General features: G+C 43.9%; 1 protein-coding gene across 1 annotated transcript in view; it reads left to right on the top strand.

The window, feature by feature from the left end:
• Positions 1–201: 201 nt before the first annotated feature.
• MAP6 (microtubule associated protein 6) overlaps positions 202–26,338 on the top strand; it is an 80,300-nt gene continuing 54,163 nt past the window's right edge. The window contains exon 1 of the mRNA XM_076002320.1: positions 202–2,999. Coding sequence (XP_075858435.1) covers positions 1,210–2,999 — 1,790 coding nt within the window. The 5' untranslated portion in view covers positions 202–1,209. The remainder of the gene's footprint in view (positions 3,000–26,338) is intronic.

The following is a 26,338-nucleotide window of genomic DNA, read 5'->3' as shown; positions in this document are numbered from 1 at the left end:
AACGAACAGCCTTGGGCCTCCCATTCCCACACATTTGAGCAAGGTCTGTGAGTAAGACTGGCAGGTGCTTGAATTAGCAGCCAGCCAAACCGGGCTCAGACACAGCCTGGTGACTTTGACCAATAACAGCAGCTCCCTCTTTGAAAGCATATATTCTGGGACAGACATTTCATTGGGAGTTTCCTCCATATTTTTAAATTTAATTGCACCCCTCCCCCGCAATGACTGGCCCTATTTTACAAAAGAGGAGCCTCAGGCTCCTGGAGCGAAGCGCCCAGCGCAAGGACATCAAGTAGTCACGAGTTTGGGACTTGAACCCACCAAGGCCCCAGATTCCGCTGCTGCCCGGGAGCAGAGGAGGGAGGAGCTGCCCGAGTGGAGGGAGGAGGGGAAGGAGAGAGGGCGAGCTCCCAGCAGCGCGCGCTGACGACAGCAGGTGATTTTTTTTCTGCAGCGCGCTTTCTCTCAGCGTCTTCCCTGGATTGTTCCCCCCCCCCCCCGCTGAGCGGCAGCAAAGGGTGGGGCCGCTTCCCTGCAGCAGAGGCGGCGGCGGCGGCGGCAGGGGCTGCAGCATCATCGTCGTCAGCGGCGGAGACCCAGAGCTGCAGAATAGGGTGGGGCCCCTTCCCAGCAGCAGACGCGGCGGCGGCAGAAGCTGCGGCATCATCGAGGGCAGCGGCGGAGGCAGCAATGCTTGGTCTCCTCTGGCAGTGAGGACCTCCGGGCTCTGCTAGGTAGCCGGCTGCGACCAGACACCCGGAAGGAAGGAGAATCGAGCTGGGTCCGCGGATCCCGTGGCCACACCGCCCGGCCCCTCCTCTGCGCCATGGCTTAAGCCTGCTGCCACCTCCCCTCGCCTCTCCTAGCTCGGCCGGGGTCTGCGCGCCACCGCAGCCGCAGGGAGGGGCGCGTCCCAGACAGCCTCGCCGGGGACTCGGGGACGCCGTGCCTCTCGCCCTTCGGCGTCAGCTGCAGACTGCGCTCCCAGGCTGCCGATAGCCGGTAATCAAGGGACTTTACAGACTATTCTAGCGATAGCTTTCCCAGGTGCTCTCCGGGGGAGGAGGGCGGAGTAGCTCAGGCTATCGGTGGTGGGAGAAAACGGTGGGAACCGCACTGGGCGGTCGGGGTCGGAGGCTGAAGGAAGATTAGAGACTTGCTTTGGAACCACAGAAAGAAAGAGGGAGGGCCAGCTTTGCAGCCAGCACCATGGCGTGGCCGTGCATCACACGGGCCTGCTGCATCGCCCGCTTCTGGAACCAGCTGGACAAGGCAGACATCGCCGTGCCGCTGGTTTTCACCAAGTACTCAGAGGCCACGGAGCACCCCGGCGCCCCGCCGCAGCCACCGCCGCCGCCGCAGCAGCCTGCGCAGCCGGCTCTCGCACCCCCCTCGGCGCGCGCGGTTGCCATAGAGACGCAGCCGGCCCAGGGCCAGTTGGATGCAGTTGCCCGGGCAACAGGGCCGGCGCCCGGGCCTAGCGGCGAACGCGAGGCGGCCGCTGCCCCGGGCCGGAGTGGGCCGGGCCCAGGCGTGGTCTCCGGCTCCACCTCCGGCGCGGGCCCCGCGGACTCGGTGATGCGGCAGGACTACCGCGCCTGGAAGGTGCAGCGGCCGGAGCCCAGCTGCCGGCCGCGCAGCGAGTACCAGCCCTCTGACGCACCCTTCGAGCGCGAGACCCAGTACCAGAAGGATTTCCGTGCCTGGCCACTGCCGCGCCGCGGGGACCACCCGTGGATCCCCAAGCCCATGCAGATTCCAGCGTCCTCCCAGGCTTCGGCGCCTATTTTCAGCGCTCCCAGGCGCCGGCCGCAGAGCCAGGAGCGCTGGTTAGTGCAGGCCGCCGCTGAGGCCCCGGAGCAGGAGGCGGCTCCTGGCGGAGCTGGTGGCCCGGCAGCCGGAAAGGCGTCTGGTGGCGACGAGCGCGACACACGCAGGAAGGCCGGCCCCCCCTGGATGGTGCGACGCGCCGAGGGGCTGGGGCAAGAGCAGATGCCGGTGCCCGAGGCCCAGGCCCAGGTCGGAGCTGGAGGCCCAGCGGCCGGAAAGGCGTCTGGTGGGGACGAGCGCGACACACGCAGGAAGGCCGGCCCCCCCTGGATGGTGCGACGCGCCGAGGGGCTGGGGCAAGAGCAGACGCCGGTGCCCGAGGCCCAGGCCCAGGTCGGAGCTGGTGGCCCAGCGGCTGGAAAGGCCTCTGGTGGGGACGAGCGCGACACACGCAGGAAGGCCGGCCCCCCCTGGATGGTGCGACGCGCCGAGGGGCTGGGGCAAGACCAGACGCCGGTGCCCGAGGCCGAGGCCCAGGCCCAGGTCGGAGCTGGAGGCCCAGCGGCCGGAAAGGCGTCTGGTGGTGACGAGCGCGACACACGCAGGAAGGCCGGCCCCCCCTGGATGGTGCGACGCGCCGAGGGGCTGGGGCAAGACCAGACGCTGGTGCCCACCGCCCAGGCCCAGGCCCAGGTCGGAGCTGGAGGCCCAGCGGCCGGTAAGGCGTCTGGTGGCGACGAGCGCGACACACGCAGGAAGGCCGGCCCCCCCTGGATGGTGCGACGCGCCGAGGGGCTGGGGCAAGAGCAGACGCCCGTACCCGAGGCCCAGGCCCAGGTCGGAGCTGGTGGCCCAGCGGCTGGAAAGGCGTCTGGTGGGGACGAGCACGACACACGCAGGAAGGCCGGCCCCCCCTGGATGGTGCGACGCGCCGAGGGGCTGGGGCAAGACCAGACGCCGGTGCCCGAGGCCCAGGCCCAGGTCGGAGCTGGTGGCCCAGCGGCTGGAAAGGCGTCTGGTGGGGACGAGCGCGACACACGCAGGAAGGCCGGCCCCCCCTGGATGGTGCGACGCGCTGAGGGGCTGGGGCAAGAGCAGACGCCGGTGCCCACCGCCCAGGCCCAGGTCCAGGCCACCGGCCCGGAGAGTGGCAAGGGGCGCGCAGCGGCGGACGCCCTCAACCGGCAAATCCGAGAGGAGGCGGCGAGTGCGGTGGGCAGCTCCTACAGGTGAGCCGCGCGACGGAACTAGTCACAGGTGCCCTCTCCCGCGGACTGCCCAGGGCTCATTCGCCCCCGCGCAGGCCTCACATTCCGCCTCCCGTTCAGTCCCAGACCACACCCTCTCCGCAGCCGCATCCCAGGCAACCTCCCATCGCAGACTTCTCTTCTGCCCGCACCTATGTGAACGCTGTTATCCATCCCAGCCTGCCCAGCCCTTTGACTTTACCACTTTAGCCACCTTTTCTCCATCACTGCCCCACCTCAGATCCCTGCCTGCCCGACTGAGACCCTTTGCAATTTCCACACAGGCTGTGCTTCCATCCTGCCCCCCCACGCTGCACTGGGGGTGCTGCCCCTTGTTGGCTAAGCTGTCACCTAGCCGCCTTGGTGCCTTCCCGCAGGGTCTTCATCCTTCTAGAAGAAGTCTTTTCAAGTGACCGCTCCCCTCCTCCCCAGCCCACTTCACTTGGCCCTTCACTCTTCCGCCCCTCGCCCAGTCCCTGGGAATGCCCAAGCACCACCACCTTTTCTAGATTGCCTGAAGAATCCTTACAAATCACCCTTCCTTCCACTGGGGATTTGAAGTCATTTTCCTTCTGCTTCTTACAAACTGTGACACATTGGGCAAGTCTCTTAACCTTTTGGGGTCTCAGATTGTTATCTGCAAGATATAATGGATAATAGATACCTCTTAGGATTATTCATTTATTGATTTAATATTCAATATTCAACATATTTTTGACTACCTACTACAATATATGCCAAGCACTGTACTAGACATTGTGACGATTAAATGAGCTGATTCAGGAGAACAGTTCATGCCTGGCACATGGTGGTGGTGACCTGTATGTCTCAGGTTCCATTCCTACCTTCTACACAATGCCTCATTATTCTGATTTCCATTTTCTACATGCTTCCAGCCTTATTCCCATTGAAGCATCTCCTTTCTCTCTCCTTTCCTTCATGTTCTCCAGATGTTCTTATCATTCTCTCACCACAAAGAGCTCTCTCTTTAGTACATTCAATTCCTTGTAAATGAATGCCTTTAAGCATGGAAATCTATCTGTCACTCTCTCTTTCCTGTATTTTCCCTGCCTACAGCCTCGCCTTTCCAGTCTGCTTGCTTGCCCTTCATCCATCCAATATATATTTCTGAATGTTTAGCTGGTGGTCAATCCTGCCCTTATGTTTCAATCAATAGCACGTAGCTAGCAGATCACGGTTGACCCGGAACATGCAACATTGGGTTTGGAGTCTCTGGGGAGGAAGATGTGTATGATTAGTAATTGAGCTAGAAGTGTTCAAAATGTGGCTTAATCAATGCCACAGCCAGTTAGTTGCCTCCTTTCTGCAGGAGGGGGTGGTGGTGGGCGGGGGAGGAATGCAGAGTTAGTGTCCTTGGCCAAGATCCTGTATGTAGCCTCATGTCAGACTAATGTGCTTTTCCAGTGAACATGACAAGCACTCCCTCATATACTGAGGAAGGACTAGCGTATGTGAACATCCTCTCTTGTTAAGGCAAAATCTGCCTACCAGCCCAGCATTTCCCATCTTCTTGAATTCCATTTCCTGCTTGACATCTCTGTCTTGGTTTATTGCTATCACAACCACACTGGCCCCCCAGGAGCACACTACTTCCTTTTAAAGGTCTGTGTCAAGCAAGGACACATATCCTTTTCCTTGGGTAGCCACAGGGAGGTGGAATTTTCACCATATTTTTATGCTGCCACCAAAGGAGGATCAAAAGAAAAGAGGAAGCAAAGAAGCAGGAGGCGTAAAAAACAAGATGTAGTTTTCTGGTTCTTGTTTACAAGGCCCTACTTCATTTCTTGATCTTCCTTCCCCGAGAACCCTAAGATTGGCCCAACATCACAGATTCCTGGCCTGGCCTGTTTTTCTTTCTACTCCCATTCTATCACCCTCTGGTGGGTGGAACCTTATCACCCACCAGGTAGGAGCTATCTCTCCTCACCTCCATATAGTCAATGCCAATCAAGAGAGATTTCAGATTCTTAAGCCTCCTTGAGTGATCCTATTCTGTTTATGTTTCCAAGTTGGCAGGACTTGCTTTGTTCAGGGGTGATTCCTTGTCTATCTAGACAAGGAATGACCACATCTTTCAGATATAACTCACTCCAGATTTTGGGTTCAACAAAATTTTAAGGTGATATAACAACAACTTAACTATGCAGTGAGCATGTCATGCTTCACAGTTTGAATTATGCACATACTGGAAATGATTGGATTGGGTGGAAGAATGCTACGCTTTCACAGCTGATGAGAATGGTTATTTTTAGCAACTATCAGAATTCTATCAATCTTGCCCCCCAAAATCTTTGAACACCTAAAACAAAATTTTTTGAATTCAGGTCTTCTGTAAAATTTAATTGTATCTATGAAGTTGGGGCCAGTAGTACCATTTCCATATAATCAGAAGGGTTTTGAACATTAAGATAATGAGTTTTGCTAAGAAACATCAATTTATTTAATGGACAGTTTAAGTGCATGACAAATATGATGTAAAATTTAACATTATTTTTTGTTCCAGAAAAAGAAATTAACAAATAATAGGGCAATGTACCTTGGGTGAAAGTAGATATGAAGAAATAAGATGTTCAATAAGTTAAATGCACTGCAGGCCAGGTGTGGTGGCTCATGCCTGTAATCCTAGCACTCTGGGAGGCTGAGGCAGGAGGTTGCTTGTGGTCAGGAGTTCAAAGCAGTCTGAGCAAGAGTGAGACCCAATCTCTACCAAAAATAGAAAAAATTAGCTGTGCATGCTGGTTCACACCTGTAGTTCCAGCCACTTGGGAGGCTGAGGCAGGAGGATTGCTTGAGCCCAGGAGTTTGAGGTTGCAGTGAGCTATGATGATGCCACTGTACTCTAGCACAGGCAACAGAGCAAGACTCTGTCTCCAAAAAAAAAAATACACTGTAAAGAGAAAATGCTTGGTAATTATAGCCTTGTTCAGAACATTGATTTTTCCTTCCCTACTGTCTCACACTCTTTTCCTTGCTATGATTCTGGATATCTCCTGAATTTTTTTCTTTTTTGAGACAGAGTCTCACTTTGTTTTCCCAGGCTAGAGTGAGTGCCGTGGCGTCAGCCTAGCTCACAGCAACCTCAAACTCCTGGGCTCAAGCAATCCTCCTGCCTCAGCCTCCCGAGTAGCTGGGACTACAGGCATGCGCCACCATGCCCGGCTATGTTTTTCTATGTATATTAGTTGGCCAATTAATTTCTTTCTGTTTATAATAGAGACGGGGTCTCACTCTTGCTCAGGCTGGTTTCGAACTCCTGACCTCGAGCAATCCACCCGCCTCAGCCTCCCAGAGTGCTAGGATTACAGGCGAGAGCCACCGCGCCCAGCTTAGCTCCTGAATTTAAGTATGCCCCATGTCCACTGTAGATGAGCTTTATGTCACCTTAGAAGCCAAGTTGGGGTCCATTTCAATGATGATTTGATTTTACAAACCTTTTTCTTCTGCCACTCTACATAAATCATGGCATGTTTATATCATAGTGACTGGTTCATCTCATGGACTTTACAAATGACATCTGTCACATGACATCAAAATGAGCAATTCACTTAGAGAAAGACACATATCCATCAGCTTAATATATTGTTATGTAATGTAAAATATATTAATATATTCAACATTCAGAATCCTACACATGCTAATTGATTTCCCCCCACAATATACATAAGATATCCGATAACACTATGGCTTTGAGAAAACTTCCCTATTCAATAGTTCATCTGTGGCTGGGTGCAGTGGCTCATACCTGTCATCCTAGCACTCTGGTAGGCAGAGGTGGGAGGATCTCTTGAGGCCAAGAATTTGAGACCAGCCTGAGCAACAGTGAGAAGCCCTCGTCTCTACAAAAAATAGAAAAATTAGCTGGGTGTGGTGGTGCATGTCTGTAGTCCCAGCTACTCAGGAGGCTGAGGCAGAAGGATCGCTTGAGGCTAGGTGTTTGAGAGGTTGAAGTTGCAGTGAGCTATGATGATGCCACTGCACTCTAGCTGGATCCAACAGAGCAAGACACTATCTCAAAAAAAACAAAGAAAACAGTTCATCTAATTCATAATCCATTCATACTAGCCTGGGATTTTTGCATTCAAGTGGTATCGGAGATATCTTTAGAATTATTCACAATCATGAGGTTGATTAATTTTTAATACATTAATTTTACATAGATGATATTATAAAATTGACAAGCATATCTTTATTTCCATTTTTAATGTTAAGGATGAATTGCACTGGGAAACCATTTGTGACTTTAGACCTGGCGCGTTCTCAATTAGAAAATAGATGAGTCATAGGGAAGGGATTAAAATTCCTCTGCCAGTCAACCCCATTGCCCTGGCCATCTGATAATAGGGATGGATAGGGTAGCAGGTGCTCCCTATAGAAGAAATGCTAATGAGAAGCTTTTCCTAGAAGAAATCAGGTGAGGCACCAGGAGGTAGAATTAATAAACCAGAGGCAAAGTACTTGAAAAATGAGAGCAATAACAAGGAAGTCAGAAAGAAAAGGAACCTTTAATATCTGCCCTGCGGCCTTGCATGAAGGTCAGAGGAGGGTCTTTCCGACTTAGCTTATGCTGTGCAGAATTGTCCTATGCCCCAACCGCCCATTTTCCTAATTTCCTGCTGAGTAAGTCCCAGCAATACTTCAAGGGTAACCTCGGACACTGAGTCTACAGCAATGCCTTCCTTGGTCCTGCCATTCAGAATTAATTTTTCTTCTATTCCCTTTTTACTTTCTGAACTCTAATCATTTTTTGCTTGATTATAAAATACTTTTGTCCATATCTACCTCCCCTATGATATCATGAACACATGAAGAGAAGAGTTGTATTTTGTTTATTTCTGTACCTCTCACAGCTTAACATTGTGCCTAGGTGCCATATATATTTGTTGAACTCAATGGAATTTTTAGGGCTTGGGGAAATTAAAAATTTACCTACATATTGATTCATTCAGTTTCATTTATTTGTATTTATTTCAGAAAATGACCACTAAGCCCCTGCTGTATACCAGACAGGGCAGTAGAGATACCAAAAGAATAAGTTATAATCGTGATGTAAGGAAATTCCTTCCAAGATTAAGTCCACATCTTATTAGGTTAGCACTAGAAGTAAATGTTCAAATGGGGAAGGGAAGCAAACTTTGTAGACCTGACTCTGGATGCACCTTCACCTAGGGCAGTAGTCCATAATGTTGGCTGTGCATTGGAATCACTGGTGAACATTTTTTTTTTTTTTTTTTTTGAGACAGAGTCTCACTCTGTTGCCCGGGCTAGAGTGAGTGCTGTGGCATCAGCCCAGTTCACAGCAACCTCAAACTCCTGGGCTCAAGCAATCCTTTTGCCTCAGCCTCCCGGGGAGCTGGAACTACAGGCATGTGCCACCATGCCCGGCTAATTTTTTCTATGTATTTTTAGTTGGCCAATTAATTTATTTCTATTTTTAGTAGAGATGGGGTCTTGCTTTTGTTCAGGCTGGTTTCGAACTCCTGACCTTGAGCGGTCCTCCCGCCTTGGCCTCCCAGAGCGCTAGGATTACAGGTGTGAGCCACCATGGCCGGCCACTGGTGAACTTTTAAAAGGCAAATATATAGGTGCTTTGCCCAGAAAATCTGATTTAATTGTTCTGGATGTAGCCTGGACATCTGAATTTTTAAAGCTATCTCAGGTGATGCTAATATGCAACTCAGATTATAACCTACTTCCATAAGGCTGGTTCTCAAAATTTAGTACACAAAGAAATCACCTGGAAAGCTTTCCAAAATGCAGGTTCCTGGGCCACATTCCCAGACATGTTGATATAGTAGGTTTAAAATGGAGCCTAAAAAAATCTATTTTTCAACAAGCACTCTAGATAAATTTTGATGCAGATGAAGGCTGGCTTTACTTGGGAAAAAAAATACTTGGGGAGATTTGCCATCTTGAAGGTATTGAGTTTTTCCATATATAAACATGGTAAAGCTTGCCATTTATTTAAGTTTTATGTTTTTCACTTATATGTTGTAATTTTCTCCACAAAATTACATGCATATAGTTTAAAATTTTATTTCTATATTTAAATCTTTAATAACCTAACTGGTTTTTATCTTTATGTATGGAATGATGTAGGGATTACATTTTCCCCCTGTATGGAGAATCATTTTAAAAATTTAACTTTTTGGCCGGGCGCGGTGGCTCACGCTTATAATCCTAGCTTTCTGGGAGGCCGAGACGGGCGGATTGCTTGAGGTCAGGAGTTTGAAACCAGCCTGAGCAAGAGCGAGACCTCGTCTCTACTATAAATAGAAAGAAATTAATTGGCCAACTAATATATATAGAAAAAATTAGCCGGGCATGATGGTGCATGCCTGTAGTCCCAGCTACTCGGGAGGCTGAGGCAGGAGGATTGCTTGAGCCCAGGAGTTTGAGGTTGCTGTGAGCTAGGCTGACGCCACGGCACTCACTCTAGCCTGGGCAACAAGTGAGACTCTGTCTCAAAAAAAAAAAAAAAAAAAATTTAACTTTTTAAAAAAGTTTAACTTTTCCCTACTAATTTATGATATCTCCTTTATCAAATAAGGGTCACATATCCTTAGATATTATTTCTGGGCTCTCTGTTCTACTCCATTAGTTTGAGCTAATGCCATACTATCTTATTAATATTTTCTTTTTTTCTAAGCTATTATTAATATATCTTATAATTATTATTCCTATTGTGAGTTTATTTTATTGCATTATTTAATTTATTATTGCTTATATACATTACTTTTTATGTGTTAATCTTGTATTCAAGAATGTTACCATACTCCCTAATTAGCTTTGTCTGTAGACTCTCTTGGATTGTGGAGATAATGTATGTTTTTAGCAAATAGCAATTTAGTGTCTTCCTTTCTAATATTTATATGTCTTGTTTTTTGTGTGTTGCTGTATTGATTAGGACATTTGGTATAGTTTTGAATAGTAGGTGATAACAGACATCTTTGTTTTGGGACATGGGAATGTTTCTAAAGTTTTATGATTAAGTATGAGATTTGCTTTATGTTTTTATGAGATCAGGTTAAGAAACTTCTCTTTATCCTAGTTTGCTAGTAGTTTCTAAAAATGAGGGTGGGTGTTGAATTTTATTGAATGCTTTCTCTGCATCAACCAAGATGATCATACGGTTTTCCTTTCCTTTTTTATCTGTTGACAGTTTTTTCTGATATTGAACCATCTTTGCATTCCTGGGATAAACCTTCCTTAGATAAAAATATATTGTATTATGCTTAATTTGGTTTGCTATTTTTTATTTGAAATATTTGCATATATATTCACAAATTAAATTGGTCTATAATTTTTCCTTTCATATATTGGTCTTCTATAATATTGGGATCAAGGTTATGCCTATAAAATTAGATAAGTAGATTCCCCCTTCTTTAGTTGCTTGAAACACTTCATATAAGAAGAACTTCTTAAATATCTGATAAGATTCTCTTACAAAACTTTCTGGACCTGATGTGTTTTTTATGGATTTTTCTTTTTACTGCCAATTTGATGTCTTAGTGTTTCATTTATTCAGGTTTTATATATCTTCTTGAGCCAATTTAATTTTTTCTGGAAATTTTATATTTCTTCTAACTTTGGAATTTATTGACAAAATTGACCATATCATTATCTTGTGAATTTAAAAACAATCTCTACTTATCTGTAGTTATAGCCCCTTTTTCATACCTAATATTAATTTATGCCTTCTCTAGTTTTTCAGAATTTGTCTTGTTGGGGTATGTTTTGTTTTTTAGTCTTTTCAAAGCATAAAATTTTTATTTCGTTGAGCATCCTTTTTCAGCCAATTTTACTCTTATTTTTACTATTCCTTTTCTTTTTATGCTCTGAGAGGTAGGCATAGGCCAGGTTAGCCTTGCGTCCCTACCTAAGGGATTTGGATTCGCTCTTATAGACAACCGTGTCACTGAAGGAATCTAAGCAAGGGAACGACATAATTTGATAAAGCTCCCTCTAGCTGAGGGACTTGGGAGGTATTAGAGAAAAGAAGCCAGTCAGGAGGCTCTCGAAGTGATTGAGAGAATGGCAAAGCCCCTTAACTGTGGCCGTAGGACTGGAGATTTGTGACATAGTATAGGCACGAAGCAGCTGATCTAAATGACCAATTGAAATGCAAGGAAGGGGATCCAGGATGAATCTTGTGTTTCTGCTTTGGGTAACTGGTTAGTGGTGCTAGTCACCAGAGCAGGGAATATAGAGGACAAAAAGTCAGAAGTGGAAGTTGAACTTACTTTTTAGGATATGGAATTTGAATCGTTTATGTGATACATGACAAGAGGTGTTCAAGGGTTTCAGTTGAGTAAATGGATCTGAAACTTGGGGAGAGGTCTGGGCTGTACATATAGAATTGTAAACAATCAGCTTGTGTGCTTATTAAGGCCATGGAAAGAAGTTAAATCATCCTTGGAGAGGGAGTAGATAAAATTAGCCATCAGAACATGAAGCCTTGGGCTATACAAGTATTTGGGGTACTGTCAGCAGAAGGGACATCCATGAAAAAGATATTGTGCCTATTTGGAAATTTTTACTGAAGACTACTGTAAGAAAGGCATTTTGTTCGATCATGGATTGACCTGATGCAGTTAAAGATAAATCTCAGAGATATAATGTTGACTGAGACTAACTCACAAAGAAGATAAGATACATGCAATTAATTCTTGATTGCTCTCCTAGGGAAAAATTGCATCTAACGCATATATGAACTTTTAAAAAAAATCAAGCCAGTGATAGTTCTACATCCACACTTACTAAGAATCATTCAATGTCCCATATACAATACTAAAATAATCCAACAAATGTTCGTTAGGATTAAGGGGCCATCTCTGTAATGCAGCTTTGGCTTTACAAATTGTGTCAACTGTGTTAATGTAGGCAGGTGAGCTTCTAATTCTCTGCTGAATGAAGATAACTTAAAGATGGGCTGGAATCAGCAAACTAAAAACTCTCTAGTTTCACCATTAGAAATAATAATAATAGTAGCTATTTGAGTGCCTACTATGTGCCTGTCAGAAGGCCAGGAACTTCAGATACGTTTCCTTCTGTAATCTTTACAGCAGCCCTGCAGTAACCATGCTGTTACTTCCATGTCAGCACTTAGGACCCACGGGCCTCTCGTGTGCTGCTAGGTTTTAAGACCATCAAAAGCAGACTTTGTCTACACTAGTCTTTCCCTACACTCGACACTTCCTCAATCTCATATTAACATGTGCTGTCTCGATTCGATTTCAATCCAGAAAACATCTATTTGTATCTGCTATATGTCAGGCCCTGAACTAAATCCTGGGAAGACAAAGTCCTTGCTATCAGGATGTTTATTAGGCAGAGACAAATGTGCTAAAGAGTTATAGGTGCCCTGATAAAAAGTCTGTGCAGGGCACGGTGGAGCACAGAGAAGAGAAGGGTTAAGTCTGCCCGATTTGAGGGCTGTTGGAAAAGGCTTCAGTAGAGAGGGTGACTAGTAGTCTGAGCCTTGAAGGATGAGTGGGCATTAAATGTAGAATGGATCAGTTTGAGTAAAAGTATAGACAGAGTAATCGTAAGCAGTAGTGTGCAGGCAGAACTTGGCGGTATCATTGCATGAGGATAGAATGGTGAGGGGCAGACTGGGGAAGTAAGCTGGGGCCAGCATAGAGGAGAATGAGGGTTAGATTTTAGATTTTGACAACAGTGGGAAGACTGGATGACAGGGGACAGAGGGTGGATTAGGCTGGGAGCACAGAGTCCAGGGAGGAAACTATGGTCTTAGTGAGAGATGATAAATATCTCCAGCAAGGGAAGAATGTAAACAGATGCTGCTGATATAGAATAAAATGATGTAGTGGCTAACTGTAGGCAGAAAGGGAGAGGGAAGGGTCTAGACTATTTCCCAGATTTCGTGCTTTGCATGTCCGGGGGAACAGTGGTATCCTTCACTGAGCTGGATAGCACAATTTTGGATAACTTAAGTTTGAGTTGTCTTTGGAAGGTCTACATGGAGATGTTCAGTACAAAATGAAACTGGAAACTCACATTGCTGGTAAGGGTTTAACCCTTTGCAATCGTTGCTTTTTTCTCGATTCCTTTATTCTACTAGGGATTTAATTTTTTAAATACCCCAGATTTTACAAAGCACGGCAGTAGAATAAAAAACTGGAGTTTCTTTTCATACAAACTTATTTATTTGGATTTTTTATATTTCAAATTATTGATACATCCAAAGAGTAATTTTAATCTCTATAATTTTTACTAACCATGTCGAGTCATACTCCACATCTGAGTGCAAAGGGTTAAATTGGTACGATCACTTTATAAAGTCTTTAATATTATTGATTCAGATTAAACACATGTTTACCCTATGACCCAGCAATTCCCTTCTTGAGTATCTACCAGAAATGAGTGCAGATGACTGGTACAGGAATGTTTATAGCAGCATTATTAATAATAGCTGAAAACTAAAACAGCCCAAATGTCCATCAACAATAGGATATGTAAATTGTGGTATATTCATACAGCAGAATAGTATCTAGCAGGGTGTAAAAGGCAGAATAATGCCCTGCCTCAAAGATGTCCAAATCCTAATTCTAAGAACCTGTGAATATGTTATCTTACATGGCAAAAGGGACTGTGCAGATGTCATTAAGTTATAAATCTTGAGATGGGAGAGTAGCCTGGATGAGCCAGGTGGGTGCAGTGTGCATAAGTGCAAGAGGAAGACAGGAGTCACTGTCAGAGTGATGCCATGTGATGAAGGCTTGGCTGGCCACAGCTGGCTCTGCATATGGAAGGGGAAACGTGCCTAGGAATGCAGGCAGCCTCTGAGAAGCTGGAAAAGGCAAGGAAATGGATTCTCCCAAAGAGCCTCCAGCGAAACCCACTCTGGACTTCTGAATTATAGAACTGTAAGATGATAAATTTGTGTGCCATTCAGTTTGTGGTAATATGTTACAGTAGCTACAGGAGATTAATACACAGGGTTTCTCAATTATTGACATTTTGGACCCAGATAATTCTTTGTTGTGAGGGCCTGTCCTGTGCATTGCAGGGCATCTACCCACTCCATGCCAGCAGTATGTCCCATCCCTCCCTGCCCTGAGTTGTAGCAATCAAAAGTGTCTCCAGACATTGCCTAAAGCCCCTGGTCGGGGGACAAAATTGCTCCCAGTTGGGAGTCACTGTTATATAGCAATGACAAAGAACAAATCACTGTGACACTCAATAATGGGGATATTTCTCACAGATACAACGATGAGCAAAAGAAACCAGACACAAGTGCACTTACAGCATAATTTCATTTACATGAAGTTCAAAAACAGGCAAAGTAATTGATGGTGTTGGAAGTTACAATAGGGGTGACCCTGGGGTGGTGGGTAATTGGCTCAGAAGGAGCTCAAGGGAATCTTCTGAGGTGTTGGAAATGTTACATCACTTCATATGAGTGGCGGTTGCGTGGGTTTATTTATACATGACAGCTATAGAGACTCATGGACTTTATTCTATGTGTGTTATATACCTCAGCAAAAAAAGAAAAACAAAATACAAGCGAACTAAATGGAGCCGTGGTTTGATGCTCAGGAGAAAGGGCAGAACAGAGAGAAAGATGTGGACATCACAGCCTGCTGGTGGGAATTGAGCTCATGGGTGTTAGGGTGGGTGGGGGATAACGAGGGTGAGAAGAAAAGAATGTTGAGGCCAGTGCCCGGAAAGTGTCGCCGACGTCTCGGGAACGGACCGGCTGACGTGTGCGCTGGCCGCCCCCACTGGAAAGCAAGAGTGAGAGCACAGGCCCCACCGCGGCCTCCGCCCCCGCGCCCCTGCGTCTGGCCTTGTACCTTACACACAGGAGCTGCCCCGCGAGTGTGTTAAGTAAGAGTCCTCCTCGCTGCCCCTCCCTTAGCCTAGCCGGGCCCACTGTGGACGTGTATTTGTTTTCAAACTGAACAAAGAGGCTTTCGCAGGACTCAGCCTGGTGTAACATCTGTCGGTGGGATAATCGCGCCCAAGCCTCAGGCCGCAAAACCCACCACAGGCGCTTCCCCGAAACACTGCCCCCTTGTGGTCGCTGGCCATTTTGTACAGAGGCTTCAAACGGTTGGCCCACATGGCGCCATACCCTAGAGTGCATAGTGCATTTTCGTAAACCTCCTATCCCTTAAGGATTGTTCGCTACTGACTCGTAATAATTAGGCAAAAGGTAGACAGACAATGGCAGGATGCTAAAGGGCTGAATGTTAGAGAGAACAGAGATATAATTGAGTTTCAACCTCATCTGCTGAGCATTCGCTCTGTGCCAACTGCTTTAACATATCTCTTTATACAGACTTCGTAATGACCTCTTAAGGTAAACGTATTTATGTTTACAGATGAAGAACAGAGTTAGGGAGGTCTGGGGACTGGGGTCACATACCCAGTCAGTGGCTGAGCTGGCCTGGGAACCTGGTTCTCCTTGTTCTAGCCCACAGCTGTGTCTTGCTTGTGCAGCTCAGGCAGATCCCTGCCAGGTCCCCTCATGTTCGCCCAACCCAACATGGGAGGGCTGCTGCCGACCCCTAGCTTTATGCTGACTTTCTGGCCCCCACTCTCCTAAGCCCATGCCCTCCTCCTCCTCAGCAAGCTTGTCTCTGCGGTGAGGGGCCAGGGTGTGAGTGGTCTCATCAATCCTTGTCCTAAACTCTCCATGGAGTCCCTTTCCCTCCAAGGCAAGACCCAGGCGCCTTGGCCTGCAGTCAAGGCCTCTCAGAATCTGGCCTATCTGGTGCTTCCAGCCTTTTTGCCCACTGCTGCCTGCACGCACCTGATGCTTTTTTTCCAGAGGGTTCTCAAATCATAGCCTGAGCTGGGCTCTCACAAGCCCCACACATAGCTACTGCTGGATTTTGCTCATAATTGTCCCTCCTTCCCGTCTCCTATCTTCTTCCTAAATCCTTCCTATCCTCAGGGCTTTTAGTGCATTGAGAAAGAGGCTTATACTATAAAAGCAGGGAATTAGGTTGGATTTATTTGATTCTAATTCCATAATAATAACCCAGTGGGCCTAAATTATTTTTATTCCATGTTCAGACAGCATCTTAAGAGCACAGGGAGGCTGGGACTATGGAATATGAGGACTGCGGGTGAAGAACACATGATCCTGCTTGCAGGAGAGGGCCGTCTTTCGAGGAAGATAATATGGATGCAAGGACGACTGTGTCTAAAGTACCAGGCAGGCCCTGGTGAGGGTTAAAATCAGGGGCCAGAGCTCTCCAGGGGCACAACAGGGGCTGGTTAATGCTCTTGGAAGATCGGTGGAAGGGATGGTTTTAAGAGTACTGGGAGCTGTCCTGGTGCCCTGTGAAGAACTCAGTGACCACTAAGATTTGATTTGAGTCACTCCTCTTTAACTTAAAATCTGTGTAATCTTGGGAAAGCTTTGATTTTTCTCACTGATGAATCGGAGATCATTTCTGTGCTTGCTAAAGTGATGAAGATGGAGGGAGTTAATGCTTGCACACAGTGCATGCTCATCGCAGCAGGTGCTGGCCGCATTTATTATGACGATTGAAATAACAAAGTGGAGCAGGTTACCAGTGAGAGTCTTTCCTTTATTTATTCAGGAAACATCGATGGCATCTTGTGTGAGGCGATATGTTAGGACCCGGGGGTAGAGAGATGAATTACACATAGCTAAAGGAGCTCCTGGTCTAGTGAGAGAAAAGCATATTAAAAATTGTAGTAATAGAGGAAGTACAATAATGGAAAGATGCCCAAGGTATTGAGAGGATGTGGAACAAAGGTCTGACTCTGAGTCACAGACCACTTCCTGGAGAGGGGTGTACCTGTGCGCTGTGTGGAAAGCATAGGAGTTAGTTCCGTTGGGAAGGAAGAAGATTAGGAACCCTAGATTCCTTTCTAGAGGTCTTTAACAATGAGATAAGAATGCAGAAGGCCATTTAAAAGTACAATACTTAATTATAATGCCTGCTCCCCTCAGGTGTCTGGCTTTATTTGGGACTTCGGTTTCAAGTTCTGCTCATACATATTAACTAAATGATTTGGGGAAAGTTGCTTAACCTCTCTTCTCTGATTTTGTTTCCTAAGTGGTAAAATAGAACCACTAATACCTACCTTTCAAGGTTGTTGAAAGACTTAACATTCCATTAGGTCTGTCACTCTCTTACCTGTTTTATTTGCCGTTGTACACTTACCATCTAGCTTCGTGTATGGTATTTAATAGATACTTAATAGATATTCATTGAAAAAATGAACGAAAGGTATATGTATGGTGCTTAGCATAGTGCCTGGCCTATAGTAAGCATTTAATAAGTGGCAACTGTCTTCATCATTGTCCCTAGTGGGTTGAGTACTACTTCGCAAATATAGAGAGATCCTTTCGCCCTTCTGTTTGTGCAAATTCTGAATTTCTGGGAAAAGAACCATTAAATGCTCAGATCAGAGATTTTCTATGAGTACTCTTTAGTCCAGCAAGCATCTCTGAGTCACCATGTTATAATCTATCTGTGCAAATCTGAATTGTATGGAGAGGCCCAGCTTTTGCTATTGTGTATACACAAAAACATTGCATGCATCAAATAGAAATTATAAAATTAGAATCTTAATGAAAGCAATTGGAAAATAACAAGTCTAAATTTGCTCTGAAAATGGATGTTTCTGTGCTTACTAATGTGATGTTATATAATTTTTACCAAAGTTTGGATTTTGGGTGGCACCTAGGTGCCATCAATCAGACAATGGGTTAATTGTGAACAAACTCGGGATAGAATTTTCTTTCCCCCTTGGACTTCCTAGCCAAGTATCTGTGCCTTTCTGACAGCATTATGCCAGTGTCCCTCAAATCTCAGGGACCCCGAGGGCTCCTCCCAAGGATTTGGTATATTTAACATGACTTTTCAGGGATATACAAGAAAATCCATTTAGCCTGATAGCCTGATATCCTTATGGGCAGAGCCTGGGTGGGCCTTGTTTTTTGTTTTTGTTTTGGCAGAGGAGACAAGGTCTTACTCTGCTGCCACGGCTAGGGTGCAGTGGTGTCATCAAAGCTCACTGCAACCTCAGACTTCTGGGCTCAGCAATCCTCCTGCCTCAGCCTCCCTGGTAGCTGGGACTACAGGTGGGTGCTACCATGCCCAGCTAATTTTTCTTTCTTTACTTTTTCTGTTTTCTTGTGTGTGTGTGTGTGTGTGTGTGTGTGTGTGTGTGTGTGTAGAGATGGGGTCTCACTTGCTCAGGCTGGTGTCGAACTCCTGGCCTCAAGCCATCCTCCCACCTTGGCCTCCAAAAGTGCTAGAATTATAGGTGCGAGCTGCCATGCCGGGTGGTCTTGTCCTTTTATCCCTTTTGCACAGAAGAGAGTTCAACCAATGTCTGAAGAATAACTCTAAGCGAGTGAATAGGCCCATTGCCATTCTTCTCAGAGCTTCCCAATGACCAAATCTCCCTTGTGGATTTAGTGAGCCACTGGATTAAATATGCAGTTCACATGCTGAGATTCTGCTTCAGGGTATAGGGAGAGAGGAAATGAGGAGTCATGGATGTAATAGGAGTGGGAAAGAAAAGTAAACGGAGGATAAAGAGTAGGAATGGCAGTGAGAGTATTTCTGCCCATGTGCAGCCCTGTGCCCAGCCGCCTGATGATGTGAGAAGATAGTCATGTCAAGGTGTCTAAGGATTTATTTGCAGCATTTTTATAACAAAAACATTTATTGTAGTATGTGTGTCAGTATACAATCCTTTTATCACAGTTTTGCTATGCAGAGGACACTTGTTCCTGAGGTTGGGCAAATACGTAAGTCACTGGTAGAAACAAAAGCCAGAACTCAGTTTAGTGTTTAGATCACCCTTCCAACAGGAGTCGGGCTAGCTTTCGTTATTTATTTCTTTATTTCCTGTTAGTGCAGCAGTCAGTTATTCACCCATTCAACAGACATTTGTCAATCTCCTACTGTAGATATGTAACTTCCTGCCCAGGAGACACTTGCAGTCTAGGAGGGAAGATAGCTGTGGTTGTGAACTCCTAACTATAGCAAAGTGAATTATGTTTTATAAGATGTCACATGCTCTCTGAGCAGAAGAACATTATCAGTTCTGACTTGAAAGATCAGAGAAGACTTCAAAAAGGAGGGTAGCATCTGAGCTGGACCTAGAAGGAACAGTGTGATTTCAGTACGCAAAACATCAGGCAGGCAGGGAGGTGACATGTACCAGTGGAAGGGGCAGCTGGGGTATGGAGAGCTAGATGTGCATAAGGAGGACCACAGATATCCAGATATGACAAGAGTTCCAAGCACAGGAGTGATGCAGCAGGAGATGAGTTAGTCTAGACCAGTGGCTGGCAAACTTCTTGTAAAGGGACAGATGGTAAATATTTTAGGCTTTGCAGGCCAAGATGCAAAATTAAGGTTGTGATGTAGTTACTTATATAACAAGAGAGAAAAGCAAATTTTCCCCAAAATTTTCATTGCTGAAATTCAAAATATAATAACAAATAATTGAATATAATCTTTTATAATACAGGTCTGCTAATGAGAAAAAAAATTTTAGGGTGGTAACGTGCTAAATCAGGGTTCAAAGTTAGTGTTCCCTTTCATCAAATTAATTGCAAACATTCATCTACAAAAACCATTCTTAGCTCACAGCTGAACAAAACAGGTAGAGTTGGATATAGCTCATGAACCATAGTTTGCCAATCTCTGAAATATGTAAGTGAGGACAGAATACTGTGCTGCCAAGTTTCAGATTCTGTGTTTAAGTAGCAAATAACCAGCTGAACAGCATGCACGAGAATACTTGGTTTGACTGTGCCTTACTAATAAGCACATCAGTTATTCTTTGAAAGTGACATAGTCCTTCTCTTGTTTACTTACAACTGCAAAGCAGTGGGAAGCTGATGTGCATGTAAGAGTCTCTTTGTCTTACTATATAGTGGATAACCAACGAATCTCTCATAGCAACCAAGAATACAAGGTACGAAGAGTCACTATTGTGAAATATTATTGGTCACTGGGTGCTATGGCCAGTTTGTGTGGCCAGTTTGCTATGGCCCAGCTTCCCCTGGGAGCTGGAACAAGGATTTAAAAGAAAAATAGACAAGAAATAAGTGACATTTAAATGTATACAGGGAGATAATCAACACGCCTAGGATCTACCACCCAAAAATAGCACAAAAGAGAGCTGTACCTTGAGAAGCCCTGATCCAGCAATTCTCCAGAGTTGGCCAAAGGCAGGCTGTGAATTGGAGAGAGGCTTGGTGATTCTAACTGCTAAAAATCCAGCATAACAACACCATTCTCTGGGGAGCCTTTTAGCACATCATAGTAGTCCTAATCCAAACTGCATTTGCAAGAAGGTAATTCTTTGCAAGCCCTTGGCAGACTGTATGAGTCATTGATTAATTCAATTCATATTTGTTGAGCTCTTCCTATGAACAAGATACTGAGCTAGGCTCTGGGAATGTGACTGTGAGGTCCAAGGTTTGGAACATCCTGATTTACTCTGTGTCAGCTCCTATTTCCATAACAGGGACAAATATGATGATGAAGATGATGACGATGATGATGCTTGTGGTTGTGGCAGAAGAGGGGGAGAGGATGTAGTAGCAGAAGCATGAATGCTTTTAAAATAAGAAAGGTCTTTAGGCGGCCTGGCACGGTGGCTCACGCCTGTAATCCTAGCACTCTGGGAGGACAAGGCGGGTGGATTGCTAGAGGTCAGGAGTTCGAAACCAGCCTGAGCAAGAGTGAGACCCCGTCTCTACTATAAATAGAAAGAAATTAATTGGCCAACTAACATATATAGGAAAAATTAGCCGGGCATGGTGGTGGATGCCTGTAGTCCCAGCTACTTGGGAGGCTGAGGCAGCAGGATTGCTTGAGCCCAGGAGTTTGAGGTTGCTGTGAGCTAGGCTGACATCACAGCACTCACTCTAGCCTGGATAACAAAGTGAGACTCTGTCTCAAAAAAAAAAAAAAAAAAAGAAAGGTCTTTAGGGCTAGGTGTTGGTGATGGAATGGGAAGTGTTCTGAAGGAAAAGTGAGGAACATGAGGGAATCATTAGTAATAATCATAGCTATGATCTGGTAGCCATGGTGCAGCCAATCAATCAGAAAACCTTAGCTCAGATTCCAGTCTCTTCATTTACTATTTGTGTGACCTTAGTAAAGTTATTTCAAGTCTCTCAGCCTCAATTTCTTTCTCCAGAAAACAGGACAATATTATATATGTCCTAAGTTATAGGATGTGAGCATGTTTTGTAAACAGTTAGGTCCTTGCAGTTGTAATTTCTAAATACTAATACTCATAAGTGTGCATGAAAGCAGAACACACCCCAGTCTAAACTCCTAGAGAGCAATCACTCAGGGAATAGGCTCTGAACTAAGTTCTTGGATTATAGCCATGAACAAGACCAATGACAGGGTTCATGTGAAATGAACAGTTAATGATACCGTGTTTCCCCGAAAATAAGACCTACCCATAAAATAAGCCCTAGCAGGATTTCTAAGCATTTGCACAATATAAGCCCTACCCCAAAAATAAGACCTAGTGATGGACATGACTACACAACATATCTGCACAACCCATGCATTTCGTCAAGGATCAGTAAAGAAGACGAGCAGCCCTTCTCATCTGCCCCATGAGAGCTCTATTGCTCGGCATGAGAGACTGTGGCCAATGGTTCTAAAGAAAATAGAGTTGCAAGAAATTCAGGATGGAATTCGGGGGTTGGAGAGTTATGATGATGTTCCAGAAGAAGACGACTTAGCTATATTTGAAGAAATGTAGATTGTTGTACCGTGCTTTAAAAAAAATAACACATTCCCTGAAAATAAGCCCTAGGGTGTCTTCTTGAGGAAAAATAAATATAAGACCCTGTCTTATTTTCGGGGAAACACAGTAGATAAGGTGTCCAGCATGTAATCAATAACTAATGATTAAATACAGCTGTGATAAATTCTTGGTGGGGGAAGTACAAGGTGCTATCAGAGCATTCAGTGGGAGCCGCCAGGCTAACTTGGACCAGGGGTTGGAGCAGTCATCTGAGGAGGTGGCATCTGGGCAGCGCCTGAGGGTTGAAGATGAGTGTTGGCGCTGGCTCCGCCTCCTGTGCCCCTGGACGAGCCTCTCCTTTTACCTGCTTCATTCTCCTTATCCGTCGCCGAGGAGGGAGAGGATTGGCCCAATCCCCTCTGAAGTCCTTCTTAGTGCTAAAGACCTTGGTGCATGACGCCCAAGCACGCTCTCATTCTGAAGGAGAGGACACAGGGTGGAGGAGGGAGCTAGCATGACTGTCATCTGAAAGTCTGATGGCAATGAAAGGGGAGCTCGTGGCCAAGATCCAGTTTCATCCACTCGATACTGCTCTCATTCCCTTCTAAATATCTGATGGCACCTTGTCCAGGAAATCTTCAAAGCGTTTTCTCTATTTTCTCATTTTTTAAGAACTTTAAAAGGTACACTACAAAGAACAGTAAATCACACATATTCTCACTGTCCAGAATTTTAAATATTAACATTTTATCATATTTGCCTCTAGTATTTTTTTCCAGCATTTTTTGTATTGAAATTTTTTTTTTTCAGGTAAAGTTATTTTTTGCTCACTAGACTCAGACCCATTCTGCTTCTCTCCTCACCTCCTGGGAGGTCACCACTGTTACGACTTGGGCATATTTACCTCTTTAGCCAGAACTATGTAAGGCATTGCTCTATGTGTGTTTTCTCACATGGCATTCTATACTGTGTATCATTCTGTGACTTTGGTTTTCTCACTGAACATTATATATCTTGAAAAAATACAAACACATATACATAAATACCCACACATATACAAATCATTCTTTGTAAATGGCCATATAATCTGCCATCATATGAATATATCACATACTACTTATTTCTCTATTTGTATTTTGGTTTTCCTAATTCGTTATTATCACAAATAATGCATTAGTGAATGTCCTTATACATGTCTCTCTGTGAATATGTTAAAGGGTAAGAAGTGAAATTGTCAGGTGTTGGATTATATACATTTTACTAAAAATTGGAAAATTGCTCTTTTTACTGGCTGGACCCATTTATGCTTCAGCTAATATTGTATAAAAAGTACACTTTTTCTTGTAACGTCAGATTTTTAAAATGTTGCCAATTTCATGGTATTGAAATGTATTGTTTAATTCATATTTCTCTGATTTTCAGTGAAATTAAGAAACTTTCCATGTGTTTATTGACAATTTGCATTTCCCCTTCTTCAAATTGCATATTCATTTCCTATACCCATTATCTTATTAGGGTATTATCTTTGTCTTATTTATCTACATTGATTCTAGTTTATCTTTTTTCTGTGGCTTATCTTTACTTTAACCTTTGTTTATAGTGTCTTTTGTCATGCAGAATTTTTGCATTTTAATGTATTCAGTGTGGTTAGTCCTTGCCTTTATGGTTTGTTTTTCATTCCTAATTTAAGAAATACTTTACTATACCAAAGTGATAAAGGTACTACTTTCTTCTGATAGTTTTAAGGTTTATTTTTCACATTTATATTTGTAATACATCTAGAATTTATTTTTTGTGTATAGTGAAAGAGGATACAATTTCATGTTCTTATATGTAGAAAGGCAATTATCCCAAACTCATTATTTGTTTGTCATTCTTTTTCCTTTGATTTAAAATGTTTCCTCTATCATATAGCAAGTTACCTCATTTGTGTAGATAGGTTTCTGGGCTCTCTATTTTGTTGCATTGATCTGTTTGTCTATTCCTAAACAAATGCCAGGCTTAGCTACTTGTTATAGTCTTATAATACGTTTAGGTTTTTAACAGGACACGTCTTCCTCTTGCTTGTTCTTTTTCAGAATTGTCTTAGTCTTTTTCAAACATCCTTTCATATTTATTTTGGATGTAGTTTTCAAGTACTACGAAAAATACTATATAGATTCTGGTTGGACTTGGGTTAAATTTATAGATGAATCTGAGGATTAACATCTGTATAATACTGAGTCTTTCTATGCATAAAGAAGATATGTCATTCCATTTATTCAGATCTTCTTTTATATCCTTCAAAAAGATTTTTTTTTTTTTGAGACAGAGTCTTACTCTGTTGCCTAGGCTAGAGTACCATGGTGTCAGCCTAGCTCACAGCAACCTCAAACTACTGGGCTCAGGTGATCCTCCCGCCTCAGCCTCCCTGACTACTAGGATTACGGGTGTGAGGCACCACGCCCAGCCCAAAAAGGTCTTTTTTCTAGATTTTGTTATGATTGTTAATAAGATTTTCTTTCTGTTATCTTTTCTAATTGGTTATTGGTGGTGTATAGGAGCAGTATTGACTGATGTATATTTATCTTTTGCCTGTAAACTTGCTGAACTCTCTTATTAATTCTAATATTTCCTCCTCTGATTCTCTTGGGTTTTTCTATTTATCATGATTTTCCTTTGCTCCTTCTTTGATCCATTTCTCTCTTCTATTGAATTGATTACATTTTTCTGTGCTTCCTTCTATGTAGAAGTTACACATTCTACTTTGTTGTTGTTTGGGTCAGGTGGTTTGTTTTTTAGTGGCTATCCTTATTTTTCAATCTGTACATCTGACAAGTTAATCAAGCTCTACTTCTTGCCAACTTACATATTCTTGTTGTGTTATGTTTTAGCTCATCTTTGTTTTATAAGTACTCAATTTAAAAATAATTAGTAATAAAATTTTTAACCAATGCTTATTTAAACTTGCTCTCATATTTACTAATACTTTGCTCACCATTATTTCTTGAATCCTACTCCTGCCTTCTGAAAGTGTGTCCTTTTCTGAAGTATCTTTATCTCATGCTTTTAGAGAGAATTTAGCTGAGGTAGACAGTAACACTTTGAAGATATCATTCCATTGTATGCTGGCCATTGGTTTTGCCTGTAAGTCTACTATAGTCATTCCTTCTACATAATCTTTCCTCCTTATTTTTCAGATATCTTATCTCTTTGTGTTTCTTTCTGGGTACTTATGTCAAACTATCACCAATTTTCTCAAATGTGGTATTTACTTCATTCACTGACTTTTTCATTTCTATGATGTTGCATTTCTAGAAGTTCTATTTGATTTTTCAAATATTGGTATTCTTATTTCATTGTCTCCTATTGTTTCATTATGATTTCTTTTTCTTTTTTAAAGTCTTTAAACATTTTAAATACATTTATATTTATTTTATAGTCTCCTTTAGGTCATGATATCATCTCAAGTTTTTGGATGCTAATCCTCATGGCAGATCATTTTCTCATGTGGCTTTAAGGTTTTATTGTGGATTGTAAAAATGGCCCTTTGGAGCAATTGTGCTTTAGTTCCTGAGGGGTGTTTCAGGGTTTCACTGGTTCATTTTTACCTTAATTCCTCATCTTGGAAACTCTATATTCTGCAGGTACTGCACACAGGGATTCCACACCCATGTGTGACTCTCGCTTAGGGTACAGATGGACTGTGGCAGATCCCCTCCTCCACCCAGACCCCTAACCAGAAAGGGGCATCCTTATACTTCCCTGAACCAGCAACTCCCTTACACAGTGGGGCAGCCTTTGTGGCCTGCTTTATGCAGGACTTCCAGTTCCCACTTTCTAAACTGCAGAAGGCGGGTCTCTTCCCCGTGTCTTGCCATGGGAGCTGAGTCTGTAGTCCAGCATGGAGCAGCAATGGAATCACGTCTCAGGCTTCCTGCTCGGACTCAGGAATGCCTTTGTTTTGGGCAACTGAAGGTCCTCTTTCTTTCTTTTGAGCTCACCTCTGAATGTAAAAAAAGATTTTTATTTTATTGTACTTATTTTATGCAGTATTTCTACAGGTCTATATTTCTACAGACTTTTACAGGGAGAGAGGAACTTAGCTTGGTCAATCAAATTTTCTTTCTTGGATTTTCTATGTAAATGATCATATTATCTGCAAATAATGACAATATTGTCTCTGCCTTTGCAACCTTTCTTCCTCTGATTTCTTCAATTTTATCTTATATCACCGTCTAGGAATACCAATACAACATTGCAAAGCTTTTGTCATAGACTATTGTAGTGGATGAGGAAATACAATATATTGGTAAACTTTGGTATTAGGCACATCTGGATTGAACCTGGGCTCTGTGACTTAATACCTCTGGTTTTGTGCAGGTTGCTAACTTTTTAAATCTAGTTTTCTCATTTATAAAATGGAAATCATAATGGCATTTACCATGAAAAATTATTTTTAGGATCAAATGAATTACTGTATAAACTGCTTGGATTAGTACCTGATGCATAATAAAAGTATCATAAATATTAACTATTAGCAATAGTAGTTGTCGTGGTAGTAGAAAAAATGGCAA

This window comes from Microcebus murinus, chromosome 4 (genome assembly GCF_040939455.1).
Source record: "Microcebus murinus isolate Inina chromosome 4, M.murinus_Inina_mat1.0, whole genome shotgun sequence".
NCBI classification, from domain to species: Eukaryota; Metazoa; Chordata; class Mammalia; order Primates; family Cheirogaleidae; genus Microcebus; species Microcebus murinus.
This window is presented reverse-complemented; position numbering and strand designations above follow the sequence as displayed.